This window comes from Alligator sinensis, unplaced genomic scaffold, assembly GCF_000455745.1.
Source record: "Alligator sinensis unplaced genomic scaffold, ASM45574v1 scaffold863_1, whole genome shotgun sequence".
In the NCBI taxonomy this organism is placed as follows: Eukaryota; Metazoa; Chordata; order Crocodylia; family Alligatoridae; genus Alligator; species Alligator sinensis.
In genome coordinates, this window is record NW_005843063.1 from 376,243 (window position 1) to 394,714 (window position 18,472).

Genomic DNA, 18,472 nt, shown 5'->3' on the forward strand with positions numbered 1-18,472 from the left:
GACGCCTCCCCCTGCCCCCGGCCCCAGGCCCCGCTGTCATTGCTTGGGCGGGAGGAGGGAGGCGAGGATGCGGGCCGCCATTTTACTTGAGGGCACAGCTGTCAGAGGAAGCCGGGCGCGCATGCGCAGTAGGGAACGCGCGGGTGGTAATGCAAGAGAAAAAAAGCCCTCCCTTCTCGGGTTACGTCATCAAACTGCGCCGGAAGAGACGCGAGGATGCCGAGTTGTTGGTGTGGTTGGAGGTAATTCCCCGCCTTTGTTGTCCGGCGCGGGGGACCCAAGGCCTCTGCGAGGGAGGGGAAAAGCTAAGGCCCCGCTTTAGTCTGCGCGGCTGTGCCCGTGCCCCCGGGCGTGGCCGCGCGGGCGGGGGTCCTTATGGACAGAGGCGAGGGGAATACAGCTTCGAGTTCGTGTTTCCCGCGCGGCTCCTGCCCCCCTGCGGCCTTGGCCGGTCGGAGGTGTGGGAGGCGCTGGGGCGGGGCCGCCCAACGGGCTTCGACGCTCGTTCCCACCCGTTGTGCAGCCCCCGCGCGACGCCGCCGGCCCCGAGCTGGGAAGAATCGAAGCACCGCTCCTAGGGCTGTGGGCAGCGACCCCCGCCCTGCCCACGGGCAGGTGGCGCCTCCTGTCCTGCCCAAGCACTCCCGGGCCGACAGGAGTAGGGAGGAGCTAGCTCCCACCCCACCCCATGGGCGCTGCAGCCTCGGTCGTGCGGCCGCCTGCTTCTCGGCAGAACGTCTCGCCCTTGAAGCAAAGGAGAGAGCGGAGGAAGGGAAAGGAGAGGAATCCCAGCCCGCTCTCCCCTGTGGAAAGACCGGTGATGCCTGTGGATGGGTCTTGAGTCCAGTCCTCAAGCTGCTGATGAGCCGCAGTAGCGGTTGTTCTCACATCGGGGAATTGCTGACAACATTGTTAGTTGCCAAGCCACCTGATTTAGCTTTCCCTGGTAGGGGGCTTCTCTGCAAAACCAGGTGAAGCTGATGGTGTGGATCAGGGGTAGGCAACCTCTGGCACATGTGCCACATGGCATATGAAGCCATTTTATTTGGCACGCATGCCCCAGGGCAAGGACTGCACTGCCACAATAAGGATCAGGCCCCTTGCAGCTCTCCCACCATTCACACAAGCACGCCAACATCTTACAAGTCAAGGTTGCAGGTGTTTTTGCCACTCAGGCCAAAAATGTTGCCAGCCCCTCATGTAGATTGAGGATGATTTAAAAAAAAAAAAAAAAAAGAAAAGAAAGGAAAAGAAACTTGATTACAATCAATCTGCCTCCTGAATCACTCTTCTTGTTCCAAATAGCAAAGACTCTCACACTGCAGTGAGTCAAACACTGGTGATCTAGTGACTGTATAGTCAAAGGAATTTGTTAAGGCTTCAGGTTGTAGCTTTCACCTCCTCTGGCCTGGACTGACTGTTCAGGTCAGAGAGGAGCAACTGCTAGGACACCTCCACTGTTTTTTCCCACCAAGGCAGGGGAGAGCAACTGATGCCAGAGCCATCCTGCCACTGAATGTTTCTGAAGCCCCACATCTCCAGATCTCATTAAATGGCTCTGTGGGCAGGAGCTGGCCCATGGGCTGTAGGTTGCCAACCCCTAATCTAGATAGCTGCACAAGGTGGTGTAGTTCAACAATTTGCATACAAGCACTTTTAACAATGTACCGTTCCACTGTTCTAAGGAGTCAGTATTGTAAGCATACAGACTGGTGTGCGTGCACTCAAACTTGCACAAGTGCCCATTTTACCTTGGACTAGCAGCTCACATGCTCATGTTATTTCATCAGCAACCCGGTAGTCTTACATACTTAGATAAACTTTCTACTGTAATAGGAAAAACTGCCTAACTCTGTTCTTCTTTCACAGAATCCCTTGAAGCATCATGGCAGTCAAGTGGACCGATGGACATTCCTCTTCTATACTGTGCTTGAATGTGAACAAAGAAGGGCTGATAGCTTCGGGAGCAGAGGCAGGCGAGCTTGCTATCTGGAATGAGGAAGGGATTCCATTGGGACAGATACAGCTTCAGAAAGCAGATGATATCACCTGTGTAACATTCTCTCCCACCTGCCCAAGTAGGCTATACACATCTCATGGGGAAACCATTAGCTTGCTGGATGTCAGGTGCCTTAAGGGGCCTATTGAATGCTTCCACGTAAATGAGGAAGAGATCAATTGCCTTTCTGTGAATGACACAGACAGTGTCCTGGCTGCAGCTGATGACTCTGGGGCAATCAAGGTTATAGACTTGGAGAACAAGAAAGTCAGCCGGTCCCTCAGGAGACATTCAAATATCTGCTCCTCTGTTGCGTTTCGACCTCAGAGGCCTCAAAGTCTTGTGTCATGTGGACTAGACATGAAGGTGATTTGTATGGAAGTAGATGGATGATTGCTAGTTTTTTAAACACTGGCTGAATGGTATGCAATTAGATATTCATTCTACCTCACTCCTTTCTCTTACTCTAGGGTGGTAAGAGTAGTTTCTGGTTCTTTAGCAATCTTAATGTGGTTGTATCATGATGGAAGTTCCACTGATGTAAAGGATTGCCCTTTGAGGTCAGGGCTTTCAGGATCAAACCCTTATTTTAGAGGTCTATTTTAAGGCTATCCGTGAACAAATAGTGCCCCTGAGATTAGCAATAGCTATCATGGAAAAGGGGACAACTATTTTGTTTGCATTTTGCTGAGTTTGGTAAGCAAATTAAATGACAGTTTAGAACAGCCATAGGGAAATGTATAGTTTGGGTATCAATGCATTTTAGCTTATGGAAATGAGCAGCATGCAACAACTAAGCCCCTCATGGACTACAGTTTGAGATTTCTAGTCCAGTGATTCTCAACTTGGGGTGTTACAGCAGCCTAAGGTGCCTTGAAATACTTTCAAGGGTGCTACAGGGTGCCACACACAGGTGTTCAACCATGATTCACAAGATAGGACCCTGTAGTGTCAAAAACATTCTGATCTGTGGTTTCTCTGAGTTCTTCCTAATGGAAGAATTGCCCCAGTATTTTTCTGTAGTCAAAAAAACAAATAAAAATTAAGAGCCGGCATTTTACAAGGGGTGCCTCTAGTCTAGTTAGGGATGCCACAAGCCAGGGTGGGGGTGCCTTGAATCTAAAAAGGTTGAGAACCATTTTTCTAGTCTAATGTAGAAGTTCTGTCTATTGGAGTTCATAGATATTGATGTGCTGTTTATTAATGACAAAATAATGGGTTTGATAAAGACAGTTCATCAGTGGTGCAGTGATGAGCCTGAGAGATTGAGTTTAATGCTTTCAGTTCTGCTAGACTGAGAATAGTAAATACCATATGCATACATTAGAGCAGTAGCCAAAGCCAACTATTGCATTAGTTCCGTTGGATGGCTCATAGGGAATACTTATTGGTTGTGCAGGGAGTCAGAGCTCTCATGTGGAAGCATATTTGTTGGTATGGGGCTTTTTCTGGTGGTGCTGTGTTTAAAGAGGAAAAAAAAAGCAACACACTTAAAAAAAAAAAAAAAATGATCTCACACCACACTTGCCTGGGGGTATCATCCCTTACCATATTACCATAATATACAGTGTTTTGGTAGTGACTGTATGGAAACTAAGAACACCTCATGCTTTCAGTAAACAGTGTGTGAAATATGAGTTGTTCGCTGTGTGATTGATCATGGAAACCATGTAGCTAAAGTCCTTGTGTGTGGTTTTGCAAGTTGTGCTTCAAGGGTCTAATGCCAGTTAAAAATAACTTGTTTTCTCTCTCTTACTCAGCTTGCCTAGTGAAGCTACATGCACCTATTGTCAGTTCCATTTAATTCTCATGCACTAGCGCAAAGCTACAAAGGATGTAAATTAAATGGGGATATTTGTTTTTTTCTTCAACACACTGAAATTAATATGAAAAACTTGTATTACTGGATTTTGTAAAGTAGTGTGAGACTGAAATGTTCTTTTCCATTATTCCATTATTTCACATATTCAGTGTGCTGTACAAAAAATCAGCACCCCTGTGAAATAGGCATTATCCCCATGTCGGAGAGAAAAGCAAATGAAATAGGGTACCGAAAGCCAAGAAAGTAAGCACGAACTGGATTAAAATTTTAAAATGACTCTCAATCCTATTATTGGTCACCATTAAAACTTTATCTTTCAGTTGCACAGTTTATAAGCAAGATGTTCAGTGTGTCATGGCTGATGCTCCCCAGATGATTACTAAAGCATGAGTGATTTCTTCATCACTTTCACACCCTAAAAAGCAAAATGTTTAGCTATCCTAAAGCAAGACTGTTTCATTAGATGCAGAAAATTCTGTTTACACTAAGGATGTTTTAATTAGCAGCTGACCTTCACCAGCTGTTTTGGAAGAGATGCAGGATCTGTGCAATCTGAATGCAGTCTGACATGCAAGAGGAATTTAGTGTGTAATCTTACAGAAAAGATCTCAATACTTTCAGTTCTCTTCAGATGATTTAGTGTTATCAATCAAATTGGGAGACAAGGTTGGGGCTACAGAAGTCATTCTTCTCATTTTATTTGAAGGTTATGCTGTGGAACCTGCAGAAAGCTCGCCCACTGTGGACCACAACCTTGCAGGATTGTGAAGCAGAGGAGGTGGAGCAGCAATCAGCTGGCCAGTTCTTTAACCCTCCACTAGCCCATTCTCTGTCTGTGGCCGCATGTGGCAATATCTTTGTTTGTGGTGCTGAAGATGGTAAAATAAGGATCTTCAGGGTAACAGGTGTCAAGTGTGAACAGGAGCTAGGGTTTAAAGGCCACAGTTTGGGAGTATCACAAGTTCTTTTCCTGCCAGAAACCTATTGGCTGTTGAGTGGTGGAAATGATGGGAAGGTGTTGCTGTGGGATATCAACAGTGAAGTTGGGAAGCAACAGAAGAGTCCTGTGAAATCCATCCACAGGAGGAAGACCAGGGCACCTGCTTCGACCAGAAGAGCTGGGAAGCCCAGTGCAGTGGTTACAAATGAGCATGCCAAAATCCTACCAAAACTAAGCATTGAACATGGAGAGAAGGTGAATTGGATTTCATGTGCAGACTTCAAAGGCTCCAAGAGAGTACTCGTTGCTGATCAGAGTAGTTCCATAACAGTGTATCCTCTAACTGAGCCATAGACATTAAAAGATTTTAAGGAATTTTTCACAAGCAGCTAATTCCTTGGGGTGATTTAAGTTGGTGTAGCTGATTTTTCTAGACGGCCTTCTCTTCCATTTACCCTTTAGAGAGGTCCCTGTTTATAGCTTAAACAACTAAAACTCCTGCATATTTAGAAGTGGCAGGGGATTAGCTGTGGCATCACTTGCCTGTATGCATAACATATGTGCATGGATTCTTTTGCAGTTGTGGCCCAACTTCAATGTAAATCTTAAATAGAGGTGTGGCTGCTTAAATGGTTTTTGGAATTGCACCCTCAGAACATGAAGGTGATACATAGCAGGTTCAGTCATGTTTCAGTCTGGAAATGCTGAAATAATGGGAAAGAAAGTCTTCAGTCTGACAAAAGTATTGGACTCCTCTATGTAAACTAAAACAATCCCAGAACAAATCAATTGGTGAGATAAGCTTTAATGAAGATGCAATTGGCTGAAGTCCACCCAGATCCCTACAAAATAGCCAATCTACTAGCTTTCTTTGCTTCATCTCTAGTTTTTTTCCTTTACTTTTTCTGTTTCAAAAATTTTGGCAGTCTGACCTAAACTGAACATAATTTCATAAGTGGAAAGTATCTTCACTGAAGCAGCTGAAAACATGGGCTGGAAACATTTATGAATTATGTTAAACTAAACGCAGTAAATAATAATTCAATGGGATTTTCATGATGGAGCAGACATAAGGAAGGGGAAGAATGTTGATTATTTACCTGGCCCAAGCTAAAAAAAAAGTGTAATGTCCCAGAAGAGATGTTAGCTATTAAATCTGTAAATAAAAGCCTTTTCCCTTCGTTGTCCCCTTGTGCTTCTGCTTTCAAAAGTGTCAAGAAGAGCATTTTATAACTTTAACTGCAAAATAAAAGTGGACAAAGGGCCAAATCTGACTATCTGCCTTACACAAATTGTCTTGTTGACTTCACAGGATACTGATATGAGATGAGCAAGCAAAATTTGGCCTTAAGGTGGATTTAGATATGCTTCTCAGATTTAAAAAAATGGGAAGAAATGGTATCCTGCAATATTAATTAGATAATGCATATTCTGCTTCTCTGAAAGGGAAGTAGCCCAAGGAGACAAGAATTTATGTTCTCGGCATATCCTGCTTTTTTGATGTTCCAGGAGGGCAGTATTGCACAGGTTAGAGACCTGTTCACCCAGTTACATTTAGTTATTTTCAGGTAGACTTCTATATGTACAAAGCACAATGGGTAAATCTGCTGAAAAATTCCTCTATACAGAGGACAATCTTTTGTTTTAAACTCTTTAATAATGTAAATCTTAGCAGCTGTTTTTACATAACAAGGAGTAATATAACCAGGGAGATGGAGTAACTATTTTAATAAGAGAGCAAATCTGTGAACTGAAAGTTAGTTTCCAAGGAATCCAGTAGACATCTTTAGACACCAGTTAATGATAAAAACAATCTTTACATTTATACATACTCAAACCCTTTCGATGCTCTCCTGAAAATGTGGAACTCCTACAATTCTAATGCCACAATAAAGCAATGTTTACTGTCAATTATGACTTTGAGGTATTAAAGTACCATCGCTATTACTGTATGAATACACATGCTATTCTTATTTTTGTCCTTTTGTTTCTGCTCATGAGGATCACAATCTTAAGTCACTTCTGGAATTAGCGTTTTAGTCTCTAACAACTATGAAATGTATTGCTTGGTACTTAAAAAGTTGTTACAGTATATATAAGTTCCTCACACAAATTAAGGAGTTGGGGAGGGGAAGGCAAGGAGAAAGGTGAGCAGGAAAAGGGTAATGGGAGAAACAAGAAATGAATGAGTGAAATGAATTATGAAAGGGAGACAGGAGAAATAAAAGAGCAAGAAGTGATGCACAGCTTTAAGACTAACAATTTATATTCATTCCATGAACCCTACCCCTCCCTATCCACCCCCCATTCCCTCCAGCTGTTAGGAGGAGCAGACATAAGACACAGCTTGTAGTTGAAGCTAGTGTGTCAGGGATGAAAATAAGAAAGAAAATTCTAAATTTTGAGTTTCATTGTTGCCTTTCGGGTGAGGCAATGCTAGTCTGGATGTTCCAGCAGTATCTGTACAGCATCCAGACTATCATGGAAAAACGTATTAACTACTTGAACTGACAACTGAGTTCTAGTTTCAAGAGCCTTTGGTCCTTGTGGTGTCCTATCTAGTTATCAGTTTTCTAGATGAGATAGCATCTGCATTTTTTAAATACAGGCACACAAGCAAACTGTATGAAACCTTTCAGCCTTCCCCAATACCAGACACCATCACCATCAGCTGTGTGAACATTTTCAAATGGGTACCTTTGTGCCTTCTCCCTTTCTATCCACTACACTTGGGAGGAAACCTTCATGAACATCCATTAAAACTCTCCTCATCCAGATCCATCCTTTACATGATGCCTATAAAAACATAATAGCTAAGCTGCTTGTGTACTGAGACATTAGCTATTATGCTGACCAGAACAAGTTAATACATCAAAAAGCAGCAGAATAGGGCCCAGATGCCTTTTCAGATCATCTATAAAGAAAAATAGTCTCATTATATTGGAAGAGCTGAACTAAAATTGTAATTCAATACGCCAAATGTCCATGGACATGTGCCTGCATGTGTGTCTATGAACTATATTTAGATGTACAGTCTATAAAAAGTTTCAGTGCAAAACGATCAGCAGGAGTTGGATCCCTGATCCACGCTATCTTTGACAGCCCCAGAAGAGGATCAAGCACGATTCCAACCTGTTCAAATTTTATTTCTTCTATCCTTGTTCCCCATGAAGATGACTAAAGAGGCCATCTCTCTGCACTCCCTGAACAAGACATTAAACAGGTCACAATGTGTTGTGTTGTTAGTATTATATTGAGGAATAAGGCAAGACTCCACTTTACTGGGATGGGAGTATAGGGTGGTGGGATGAAGGAAGACACTAACACTAAAGTAATCATGGGTCTGTAAATTACATGAGTTTGTGTTTGTTTCTTCCTAGAAAATAAATGTAGACAGATTGATGGGATTGTCGAACTAAATAAAACCATGGGGAATCTTGGGCTGCTTTACCTCTGAAAAGCAACCAGCTGTGCAGTTTCATGAACAAAACGTCTGCGCAGCTTGAAGACATTTAACCCTGTGACCCTGGTGTATTTGCCACAAACCTGAATGCAGCTATTTGATCACCAATGAGTGATGTCTTAGGAAAAATTACTGATTAACTGTAACACGCTATCAGGAGGTTCTAAAGGTTCCATTCCCAACCATATAATGTTCTGATAGTGCTTACTTCTGGGCAGGTGGTTTTAGGTTGAGGCAGGCAGTTCAGAATCGGGTAAGTTCAAAAGTCAGGAAAAGGAATAATGCAACCACACAAAAAAGCTTTTAGAAAAAAAACACTTATTTTTAAATAGTATACCTCCAGAGAATCTGGAGGGCAATGACAAGGGGATTGGTATGCTGAGGCGAGGAGGGATTGGGGGGGTGGGGGGGTGGTGCCACAGTTCTTCTTTAAACACTGTAATCAAGGAAACTTGTATAAACTGACCAACATGTTTGCTGGCTTTATACAAGATAGTCTGGCTCCGCTACCCCTACTGGCATCAGTCCACCTGTTCAGCTGCAGTGCGACACTAAAAATTCTCTCTAGTCAGTACATAGTGTTCCTAGTGTAATAGAGGCATGAGCAGTAGCAAGATCAAATGTAACCTAGTTTCCTTACTTTGCAGGCTGTTTTTCTATCATAAATGGCCAATAATTTCCAGGATAATTTTAAAGCAAAGACAGTAGATCTGAAAATGCTCTGCAGTTACTGGATGGGAAAGAGATATAAATCCTTGTTACTAAAATGTAATTATCAATTTAAGTGCTGTAGTAAGAGTGACAACTGTAACAAATGTCCCAGCATTGCCAATAGAAACATTAGTTTAATTAACTGCACCCTAATATCTATGCAGAAATACAGAATTTTTTATTATTTGGAATTTTAAAATTTTGAATATAGAAATATTGTATTTTTGATTATGACTATATATATTCATATTCCCCAATTCAAGATTAGGAACCTCACTGACCTAGAAGTTATCAGAAGGGATCAAAGGTCCACCTAAGCCTAGCAGCTTTTTAGGCTAGTATGGTTAAGGCACACCAATTTCTGGTGCTAAGGGACTGACATCCAGCCACTTTGGCTCTCTTTTCTGGGTGACTATGTATCCATTTATAGCTGGGTTACATCTGACACAAATCCAGTTCAAGACCTGCTCTCTCACCTCCAGAACAATAACAAGACATATAAACCACTGTTACATGCCCCCTTCCTAACAGCTCTATTGACAAGGCAATCGCAACCCTTTCCCCAAAGATTTGATAGTCTGAATTTCAAATAGTTACTTGGGTTCTAGGACCATACCTCAACTCCAGACTTCATACCCCTGAAGCTATATTGGCAGAAGAGGCATAGAAAAAAAAACTATGCTGGCAAAAAAAACAGTGTAGACAATTATACCTCCGAAAATGTACCTCTACCAGTATAGCTTTGTTTCAGTTGCTGGGTTTGGTTTTATTATGCCATGCCAGCAAAGCTGTGCTTTGTACCAGTATATTGATATTCCCTTGTACTGATCAAGTGCTTACCATGTTGACATGACCAATATGTGGAGATGGTTTGGAAGGAAGAGGTAACAGAAGGAAGACAGCTGCTAGAGAAGTCTTGTAATGCACAATGCACGTGTGTCAGATGTAACCCATCTAACCAAAATGGGTCTTAAGTATTGCTGGTGTAATGTATAAAGGGTCTTCATTCTACATAAGGTAACTGCATGTCCTCCAAAATCAGCTGCTGCATGTGTATATAAAAGGACAAGAAAAGTAGCAACACATGCAGTTTACAGATACACAGATTCAAAGTCAGTGTGTCATGTCATGCATATTTCACATAGAAAAAAAGTAATTGAGCCACGTAGAACAGTGTAGAAAGAGAAGGGCTGACACGTTTTTGTTAGGTGGTGTAATGAATGCTGTGATCTAAGTGAATAACTACACATTTGGAAATTTATAGAGAGAAGCAAGCCTTCATGCTTCAGGACATGAATCATCCACTAGACAATAGGGTTAGCAAAAAGTTTCTCCTACAGTAGAAACTGGTTTCTCCTGATTTGTTACAGAAGTTCTTATGCTTCTCTCTGGAGCACATGGTAACAACCAGATATAAGATATCAAACTAGATATACCAGAGGTCTAAAAGTTTGTATATTCCATAACTGCATTAATATGGCTCCTCAAGTAAAAGCAGAATGAAAATTCTGGGGATTGAAATTTTAATTATTTTTAAGAAGTGTTAAAATGTATGGTTTATGATATGAAACAAGGACAGATGGGAACTGTGTGGGATATGCTGTACCATACAAGAATATTGGGCTTTGTATTGTCCAGGAAAAAAAAAACCCACATGTCTATGTTGCAGCTCTAAAGGAATAAATATCTAGGCATTACAGCATGGAAAATGTTTGGGAAGGGCCTAAACTCAGTGATAAAAAAAACAGGAATGTTAAAATAATGTACTTAAAATATATTCCAAGTAGCATTCAGTAACCTTCATAATAAGTATGTGAGTGCTAAGCTTTTGTTAGGTGTGTTCCCAGCATAGTTCTCTACATTTACAGGAAGAGCAGCAGAAAGCTTTTAAAACCTTTCTGGTAAAGAATCAGAATTTGTTTTGTACTTGTAGAAAACAAGATTGACATTAACAGTTACTCATCTAGTGGTAATCCCATTGGATACCAGAATCAAAAAGGAAAAAATATAAAATAAGAACCACCATTAAAAGCCATTAATAAAAGGTAACAGGAAGGGGCAGTTGTTTCTTAAACCAGTTCCTGGGCTTCATTGAAAGTTTGGATTAAGGAAAAGCTGTAGCTCTGGATTCTATGGGGAATGTATAGCAAGCTAAATAGCTTTTAAAGCATCATCATGCAAATGAGTTGATGGATTTTTGGATCATGTGGCAGTTTTTTTTACATAGATGCAAGTGTGCAATAGCAGACAGAGCTGGACTGAGATGAAATGGAAGACCTCTTCTGAAAGCAGGGCACAGCCTATCTTTAAACATTTTCACATACGTATGGTACATCTCATCCTAGGGCCAGAGTACCTAATAAATATTATTGAATGAAGTCTCACAAGACCTCATGAGATTGCAAGAGATTTTTGCTCCTATTTTATATTGAAGGAAACCAAGACATGGAGAAATCAAAATTTACTTTAATTCAGTGGCTACGTAGTAATATAATCAAGACCCAAGTCCCAGTCCATTAGCTTCACCTCTCTCCCTCTTCCTGGTGGGAATATCCTGATGTTTGCCAACATTAATTTATGGACATACAAACTGCTTGTCAGCTTAAAATTTCCTGTTCCATAAACTGAACCCAAAAAATAAATACAAGCTATTTAAAATGCCAAGCAACCTGTCATCCTCATCAGATAAAGGGAAAATCCATTGTCATTGACAAAATGAATATTGATTAGAGTAGAAGAGCTGGCTTACTTCCCAAATGCTCAAAGCGGTAGAGTTTTCTGGGCTTAGTCCTGTCATTAAAGGTTCATTTCTGTGAATCATCGTATGATAAAGCCACCTCGTAATTTTAGGTGATCCCTGGACTAAAAATTGATATTTTTAGTGTTGGCATTTCCAAATACAACAGTGCTTGTCTGATAGTGGATTTTAACTATATGCAAGTAGTTTACAGACTGGCAGTTTACCTTTAAAACAAAAAGGGTTGGAAAAATAAAGGTGCTGGAATATCAAACCCACAGGCATCCAAGAGAAACTACTGCAACACAGGTAAGCAATTTTTGTCAGTAATTAAGTCTATTGACCATTTTATGCTATTATCTGAGTAAAACAGAGACCATGAATCTTTGTAATGGTTCACGGATAGGAATTGAAGGGGCAATTTATATCAAGCGATTAATTTAGTCAATGCAATCCTTTTATCTCTTGGTGGATTATCTACACTCTTATGATTGCATTTGTCCAGTATTTTCTCCAGCAGCTATTTACATAAACATTTCAGTCAATACAATTCTCACAAGCTCTTTGCTGTATTTATCCTGTTTTGTTTTGTTTTTTACAGTAGAGTTGTGTAATTTGTGCAACTACTCACACACAGCCTTGGCCCTGTTACTTGACTGAACAGCAACACATAAGATAATGTTATTTCGACATAACACAGCAGACATGTTATGCAAGCTAGTCCTGAACAGAGTGCTCTGACTGTGCAATTATAATGCTTCTAGTAGGCAAGCTAGTTCTGAGTAAGCTACTGTTTTAACTCTTGCACCTTCAGTACTAAAAGCATAGGTCAGTCTCGCCTGAACGAATATACTCCATTTTAGATGGAATTAGTCTGAAAAACAGCCCAATAAATCAACAAAAACCCATGCTTCTTGCTAATTTTTATAAAACTAGCACACTTTTCACACACTGTGAATTTCATTTTTTCATTAAACAAATATGCTTTTGCAATTTAAGTCTCTGCTATAGGCTGAAAAGTTCCTTTTGACAAACATTTATACACAACCATCTTCTCTTGCATGGATGTTTCCAAAAAGCTAAAATAGAAAATGTTACAAGCATCCCTAAAACAAAGGATGTTTTTTAATTAATTGCAAAATGTTGACACAAACAGGAAGAACCGCAACTATTGTGCCTCTCTCTGCTTTATTATGTAACACCTACAAACCCCAACTGACATGACAACCCCATTGTGCTAAATGTTCCACAAACAGTCCCCAACCCCAACACAGGTGGGGTAAAATTAATCCTATTAAAGATGGAAAACATTTATGAAAGTCAAGAGAAGCCTATGCCTAAAATTTTAAAGGAAAAACACTTAATTGCCTTCTGCAAAGTCTCACAGGAAGTCCAAGGCAAGGCTGCAAAAAGAAACCAGATTTCCTGAGTCTTAGTCCCATACCTTTCCTCTCTTATCAGGATGAACAATGCAAAAGGGCTCTTAGCCAAGACTCTGTACAAAGTCACATGAAAAGGAAGTCATGGTCAGAGAGACCAGCACAAAAATATGTCAGTGCAGTTGCATATTTCATAAATCTTTTTTGAGGGAAATGGCTGTAGACACTAACTTAAACAGTAGAATCAAAAGTCAACACCGTAGTGGAGTTGGTTGATAAAGGAACAACATTAATACAAATGCCCAAGATTAATGGAAGCATATGGTTTTGGCTGTTCTTGTATAGATGGAGCTGGTGTTAGATGAATGGACTTCAGAACAGTTAGAAGCTACATAAATAGAAGAGTCTTGCACTGAAATATAGCTATACACTTAATTGACGGTAATACCCTAAAGCCAACTCTTTAGATGTATAGTACAATGGTAAATGACCACGGAATGTACACCTAGAAGCCTCATATGTTCACAGGGTAAACATGAAGCCTTCCGCTTAAAACATGAAGTTTCTGATGTAACAAGCCTTACAGAGAAACTCTAAAATCTTTCAATTGAGTTCAGTGACAATTCCTGGAGAATATAAAAATTTATGCTTTTCCCCCAAATGAGAATAAAAATGAACACATACTTACTAAATGAAAGAAACAAGATCACAGCTACAAGTTTCAAAACAGCATCTGTAGTAGTGCAGGACTATTGTTCTGGTAGATATAAAGGGCCATCTCCTGAAAGGCATGCTAGGAAAAAGTCTTCTTATAAAAAGAAAATTGTCACAGGGAGAGCTAATAAGGATTAGGAAATTATTGTGGGTGATGGCTGTGCTAGCAGAGATAGTTAGGGGACTCAAATGATCTCTGAAATACTTTCAAAAAAATCTGAAAAGATATGCACAGAAATTCTCCATAGCTGCAGAAAGCAGAAGCAATTATTTGAAACTTAAGACTCAAACACAAATGTAAAACTCCATTTCACTAACAATTTTAAAACTTCTTCTGAGACAGCTGAGGCCAGTGTGAACATGTCCAAACCATGTGGTGTATGTGAAGCTTGCCTAGTAAATACCTATAAAAAGAATGAACAATTTTAAAGTAAATTGTGGATACACCAAAACAGGAGCAAGAATTGGTCATTATAAAGAAGAAATTCCACTTTGGGGACAGAAGTTTGTTCACAGTATGTTATAACACAGTTATGTTTTTTAATATTTCACAGAATAGAAAACAAACTGCAGACCTTAGAGAATAAATTCAAAGAGCTGGATTCAACCCTAGAGAAACTGACCCAGAAGTTTGAGATTCAGGGCACGTCCTTGGAGGAGCAAGTGAGCCAGGATGAAATGTGGACATCACTGCTGGAGGACAGGTGAGCTATAAAGAGAACCCTTTTAGTTCTGCCTTCACAGTTCTCCAGTCTCCAACCAGATACGAGACCTGGAACATACTGTATACAGATGAAGCTGAACAAGATTATCCTGCAGTCAGAGCACAGGGACACCATTATTTTCCATATTTAGGAAGTGACTTTAAATTCTCTGTTGCTACAAGTAAATCCACCGAGTTTGGCACTCCAAGGAATAACTAAACATATTCCATTTCAATTGCAGATACATCCAAAAAGACATTAATTAGTACACTTAAAATACCCATATAGTCCCTAAGAATACCAGAGAAATGCCCGTGATTCTGTACATTCTAATAAGGTGTTTTTGTATGATATTGTCCCATGGTAAGCAAGAACAATCAAGATTCTATTAAGATAATGGTACCACTCTTACAGCAAATAAGTCCAAACTTTCACTTCTCAGTATCTGAAATTAGGCTCCAATAACCATATCTAAATAAGTGGCCTAAACGTTTTTCAAAATGTCCTGAGCTACTCACAGTTACCATAGAAAGCAATGACAGCTGCAGGTGTTCAGTACCTTTTCAAACACAGGCCACTTATTTAGCTGTCTTTGACTTTGATCCTATGAAGATTTGATGTGTAACTTCAGGACATGAGTAGTTCCTTTAAACCAACAGGACTAATTTTATGAATAAAATGACACACATTTTAACCTTTGCAGAACTGAGGTGGAGGACCAGGACAAACATGGGTTTTGGAGCTTAATTTTCAGCATCCATGCTTGAAAATGTTGGCTTAAATTATAGGAGAAAGTAGACAAAAGAAATCTGCTTCAAAACTGAACTCAAATTCTACATCCTATGTGCAGGCAATACATTAAAATCAGTAAGTGCAAAAAAAGAAACTGATTTTCAACTACATGGGATAAACTGGGAAAAATTAAGCTAAACATCAAATATTAGCTCCTATATCTTGTTTCAGAATTTTCCAATGCCTTTAGAAATAGTGTCTTTTGAGCCCCAACAGAAGGCAGAACAGGGAATTTGTTTATTGTGTGTCCTTGGAAAATCACTTTAGCATTTCTTGCTCAACTAAATAACTGAATTCATATTAGTAGTGCTGGCCTTACTTTTTTTTTCCTAAATGTAAGCAATAGCCTCAAACTGTAATAGACTGGTAGAAGTTAATTGAGAAGAAAATGAACTGATAGCTGCGATGAACTTTGATGAGGATATAAGGAAATTAAATTCTACAAATTTGTTCATTTAAATTCAAACTATTCTATTAAAAACCATCCAGAACTCATCTGAAACCATCCCTTCAAAGTTAAGTGAGAACTATTATTAATTTAAATAGAAGGCTTACTATCATCAGATAGCTGGACAAAACAATGCTTGCCATGGCCAAAGACCACCAGAATCTCCAATTTGTAATCTAAATGGTGATAAATTGAACACAGGAAAGTAGTTCTTTGAGAAAAGGTTTGTCTCTATCTTTTTGGCAGGTTCACTTCAGTGGAAATAAAACTCTTCTACAGCTATGTTAGTGAAACAATTAGCTGCTTGCACAATCAGGTGACACAGAAGCTGCCAGATCTAGCAAGAAGTCTTCCTACCTTAGCCTCTATACTGAGGCGCAAAAGCAAGAACCAGAGAATTAGACTGGTATGGGAGTCAGTGCTGGAGAGTCTGGGGCTGCAAGAAGGACACGTCAGAGCCCTCTGTACTTTTTTCATCACACACAGCTTTGAAGCACAGTACTACCCTGTCTACTCAGCTAACCAGAGACAAAAGTATACCGGTGATATCATCACCATGATAACCAAGGTGGTGAAGAACCAGATGCTGCAAGAGAGCCTGCTATGTGCTGTTCAGGTAGTAGAGAATGGGAAAGCAGAAAAAAAAGGCAAGTAAGGCAGTATCCTTTGTCCAAAAGTAGTGTCACAAACTTAGTAAAATGTTCCTAACTTGAGTCTCAGACAATCTTACACACACAAATAGTTACATAACCCCAGTGCTTATTTGCCTATATATATTAACATGCAGACCCACATGTAAATTACCTTTTACCATGACATGCTAATACGTATCAATGGTCTGAAAAGCTATGGCAGTTCCCAGAAGCACTAAAGGATTTTTTCCACAACCATACAGAGCTACATACTCACATACATGCATGCAGAATAGGCAAAAAGAATCCTTGTAACCAGCAGCCTTATATAAGTTAAAATGTTATGGTCATGTATTTATCTAGCTAGCCACTAAACTAGATTACACAAAGTGGTTCTAAAACGTCCATCATTGGCATTTTTTAAGAGCAGGTTAGACAAACATCTGTCAGCAGTGGCTCAAGATTTGGGGCACCACGATGCTCCAAAATGAACTCTCACAGAAAAATAATAAAGAATAGAAATACCTAATTCCCACTGGGAGAATACTTTTCCCAGAACTGCTACTCTACCTCTGACCTCAGTCTTCCTGCTCAAAGGAAACCTACATAATACCAGGGAACAAAAATTTGTAACTTTATTGGACACTACAAACCATCGTGATTTTACAATTTACCTACTCTCTCTGGTAACCTTTCTGTACTTCACAGGTGATAATGACCTTCTTCCTTTTTGAATGGTCTAATTCTTTGACAATTAGTTATCCTTCTACCGCCCCTTGCTTTGTAGCCACTTCCGATAACTTCTCTCACTCCACTGGTTTACTGCCCTCTTCCTTTTTAAAGTGTTTATTACATAATGGAGTTACACAAAAGTAATTGTTTTGAGTTTGCAGCAGAGTCTGTCAAGCCTGAATCACCTTCATCAGTCATCTTTGGACCCACAGATAAGACAATCATAGACGACAATCATCTTTGACTCAGGAAGATGAATTAGTTTAGTCCATATCAGCTTCTTTTCCAGACTGTGGAAGGGCAATCTTTTGCTTGAAAACTTGTCTAAGTATCTACCAGCCTTACAGAGTTGGTCCAAACAAATCTTTCTTTCACATATTCCCTGGACCATCACAGCTCTAACACTCTGACCTTGGTAAGACTGTTCAGGCAGCTGATTTCCCTCAGCACAGGTGAATGGACTGTTTTTCACTATTAAATCTCAATAGCTATAAGAAAAAATGTGCTTGGCTCTACTCATGATATAACAAGAACGCTGAAAACAAGAACCTGGAGCATGTTAGCCTTTAACACAGTGATTCCCAGCCTTTTTTAGACTCAAGGCATTTCCCTGTTAGACCCAAGGCACGCTCAGAAAATGCCAGCTTAGTTCTCACTTGTTTTTTTGAGACAAGAAAAATGATAGAGCAGTTCTTTGGTTGCAAAGAACTGAGAGACTACAAGCCAGAATGGGTTTTGATGCTACAGGTGCCTCTGGCAAATCTCTGGGTTTAGCTTGCAAATTGTTTGCACACCTAACTGGGCTGACATGGTGCAGCACCCCGTGGCATCCTAGAAAGGCTCTCAAGGCACCTCAGGGTGCTGCGTCCCCCCTAGCAGAGAAGTGCTGCGTTCACAGCACCTGCCGTGCCTGGTTTAATCGCTGTTGTGAGAAACCAGACTACTGGCACTTCCGACAGAGCTGGTACCCTGGGCCACTGACCCAGCTCTTGCCACAGCTGTTCGGGGACGAGGCCCGGGAACAGCTCCTTGTCGGAGACTCCTGAGCCTTGTCCAACCACTGCGGTGCAGCAGGATGGGGCCAGGCCTTGGGAGCCTCAAGGAAGCAACTGAGACAGCGAGGAAGTGAACCAGGTGCTGTGGCCCTGCCTCATGCCCAGCCCTGCCTTTAAGGGCCAAGTCCAGGGCTGCAGCCTCCACTTCTGCACCTGGAGGTGGCGGGGCGGAGTTGGCGGCGCCACTCTCAGGGCAGCACCTTGGACACCAGCCCCTTCAACAAGGCTCGAGCTGTGGCAGGCCGTAGGCGGGTGTCTCTTGGCCCTGCTCGCGCAGCCCTCGGCTCATGCTGGACGAGATGGGCTCCAAGGGGCCGCCCTCTGCCCGTCAGCACCCGGCCTGG

The 18,472-nt window shown here is 41.0% G+C and overlaps 2 protein-coding genes across 4 annotated transcripts in view; both read left to right on the plus strand.

Moving 5' to 3' along the window:
- Positions 1-92: 92 nt before the first annotated feature.
- On the plus strand, positions 93-5,941 carry WDR53 (WD repeat domain 53). 2 transcript variants are annotated; one of them, XM_006037086.3, is made up of 3 exons: positions 93-242; positions 1,870-2,365; positions 4,528-5,941. In XM_006037086.3, the coding sequence occupies exons 2-3, from the start codon at positions 1,886-1,888 to the stop codon at positions 5,113-5,115; spliced, it is 1,068 nt and encodes a 355-aa protein (XP_006037148.1). In that variant the 5' UTR covers positions 93-242; positions 1,870-1,885; the 3' UTR covers positions 5,116-5,941. The 2 variants fall into 2 exon arrangements, with proteins under 2 accessions (XP_006037148.1, XP_025049310.1); XM_025193525.1 differs by lacking the exon at positions 93-242 and having other exon boundaries at positions 1,944-2,078.
- Positions 5,942-6,100: 159 nt separating this feature from the next.
- Positions 6,101-18,472, plus strand: part of SMCO1 (single-pass membrane protein with coiled-coil domains 1) — a 15,010-nt gene continuing 2,638 nt past the window's right edge. Inside the window, exons 1-3 of one of the 2 annotated variants that reach the window (XM_025193526.1) lie at positions 6,101-7,984; positions 14,320-14,469; positions 15,956-16,356. In XM_025193526.1, coding sequence (XP_025049311.1) covers positions 7,929-7,984; positions 14,320-14,469; positions 15,956-16,356 — 607 coding nt within the window. In that variant the 5' untranslated portion in view covers positions 6,101-7,928. Of the gene's footprint in view, positions 7,985-14,319; positions 14,470-15,955; positions 16,717-18,472 lie in introns of those variants that run through there. The other variant, XM_006037087.2, reaches the window with a different exon arrangement.

Excerpts from the sequence above, each read along its gene's own strand:
- WDR53 (XM_006037086.3), top strand. The coding sequence starts at position 1,886 with ATGGCAGTCAAGTGGACCGATGGACATTCCTCTTCTATACTGTGCTTG. Across the intron at positions 2,366-4,527 it reads CATGTGGACTAGACATGAAG|GTTATGCTGTGGAACCTGCA; the intron begins GTGATTTGTATG and ends TTTTATTTGAAG.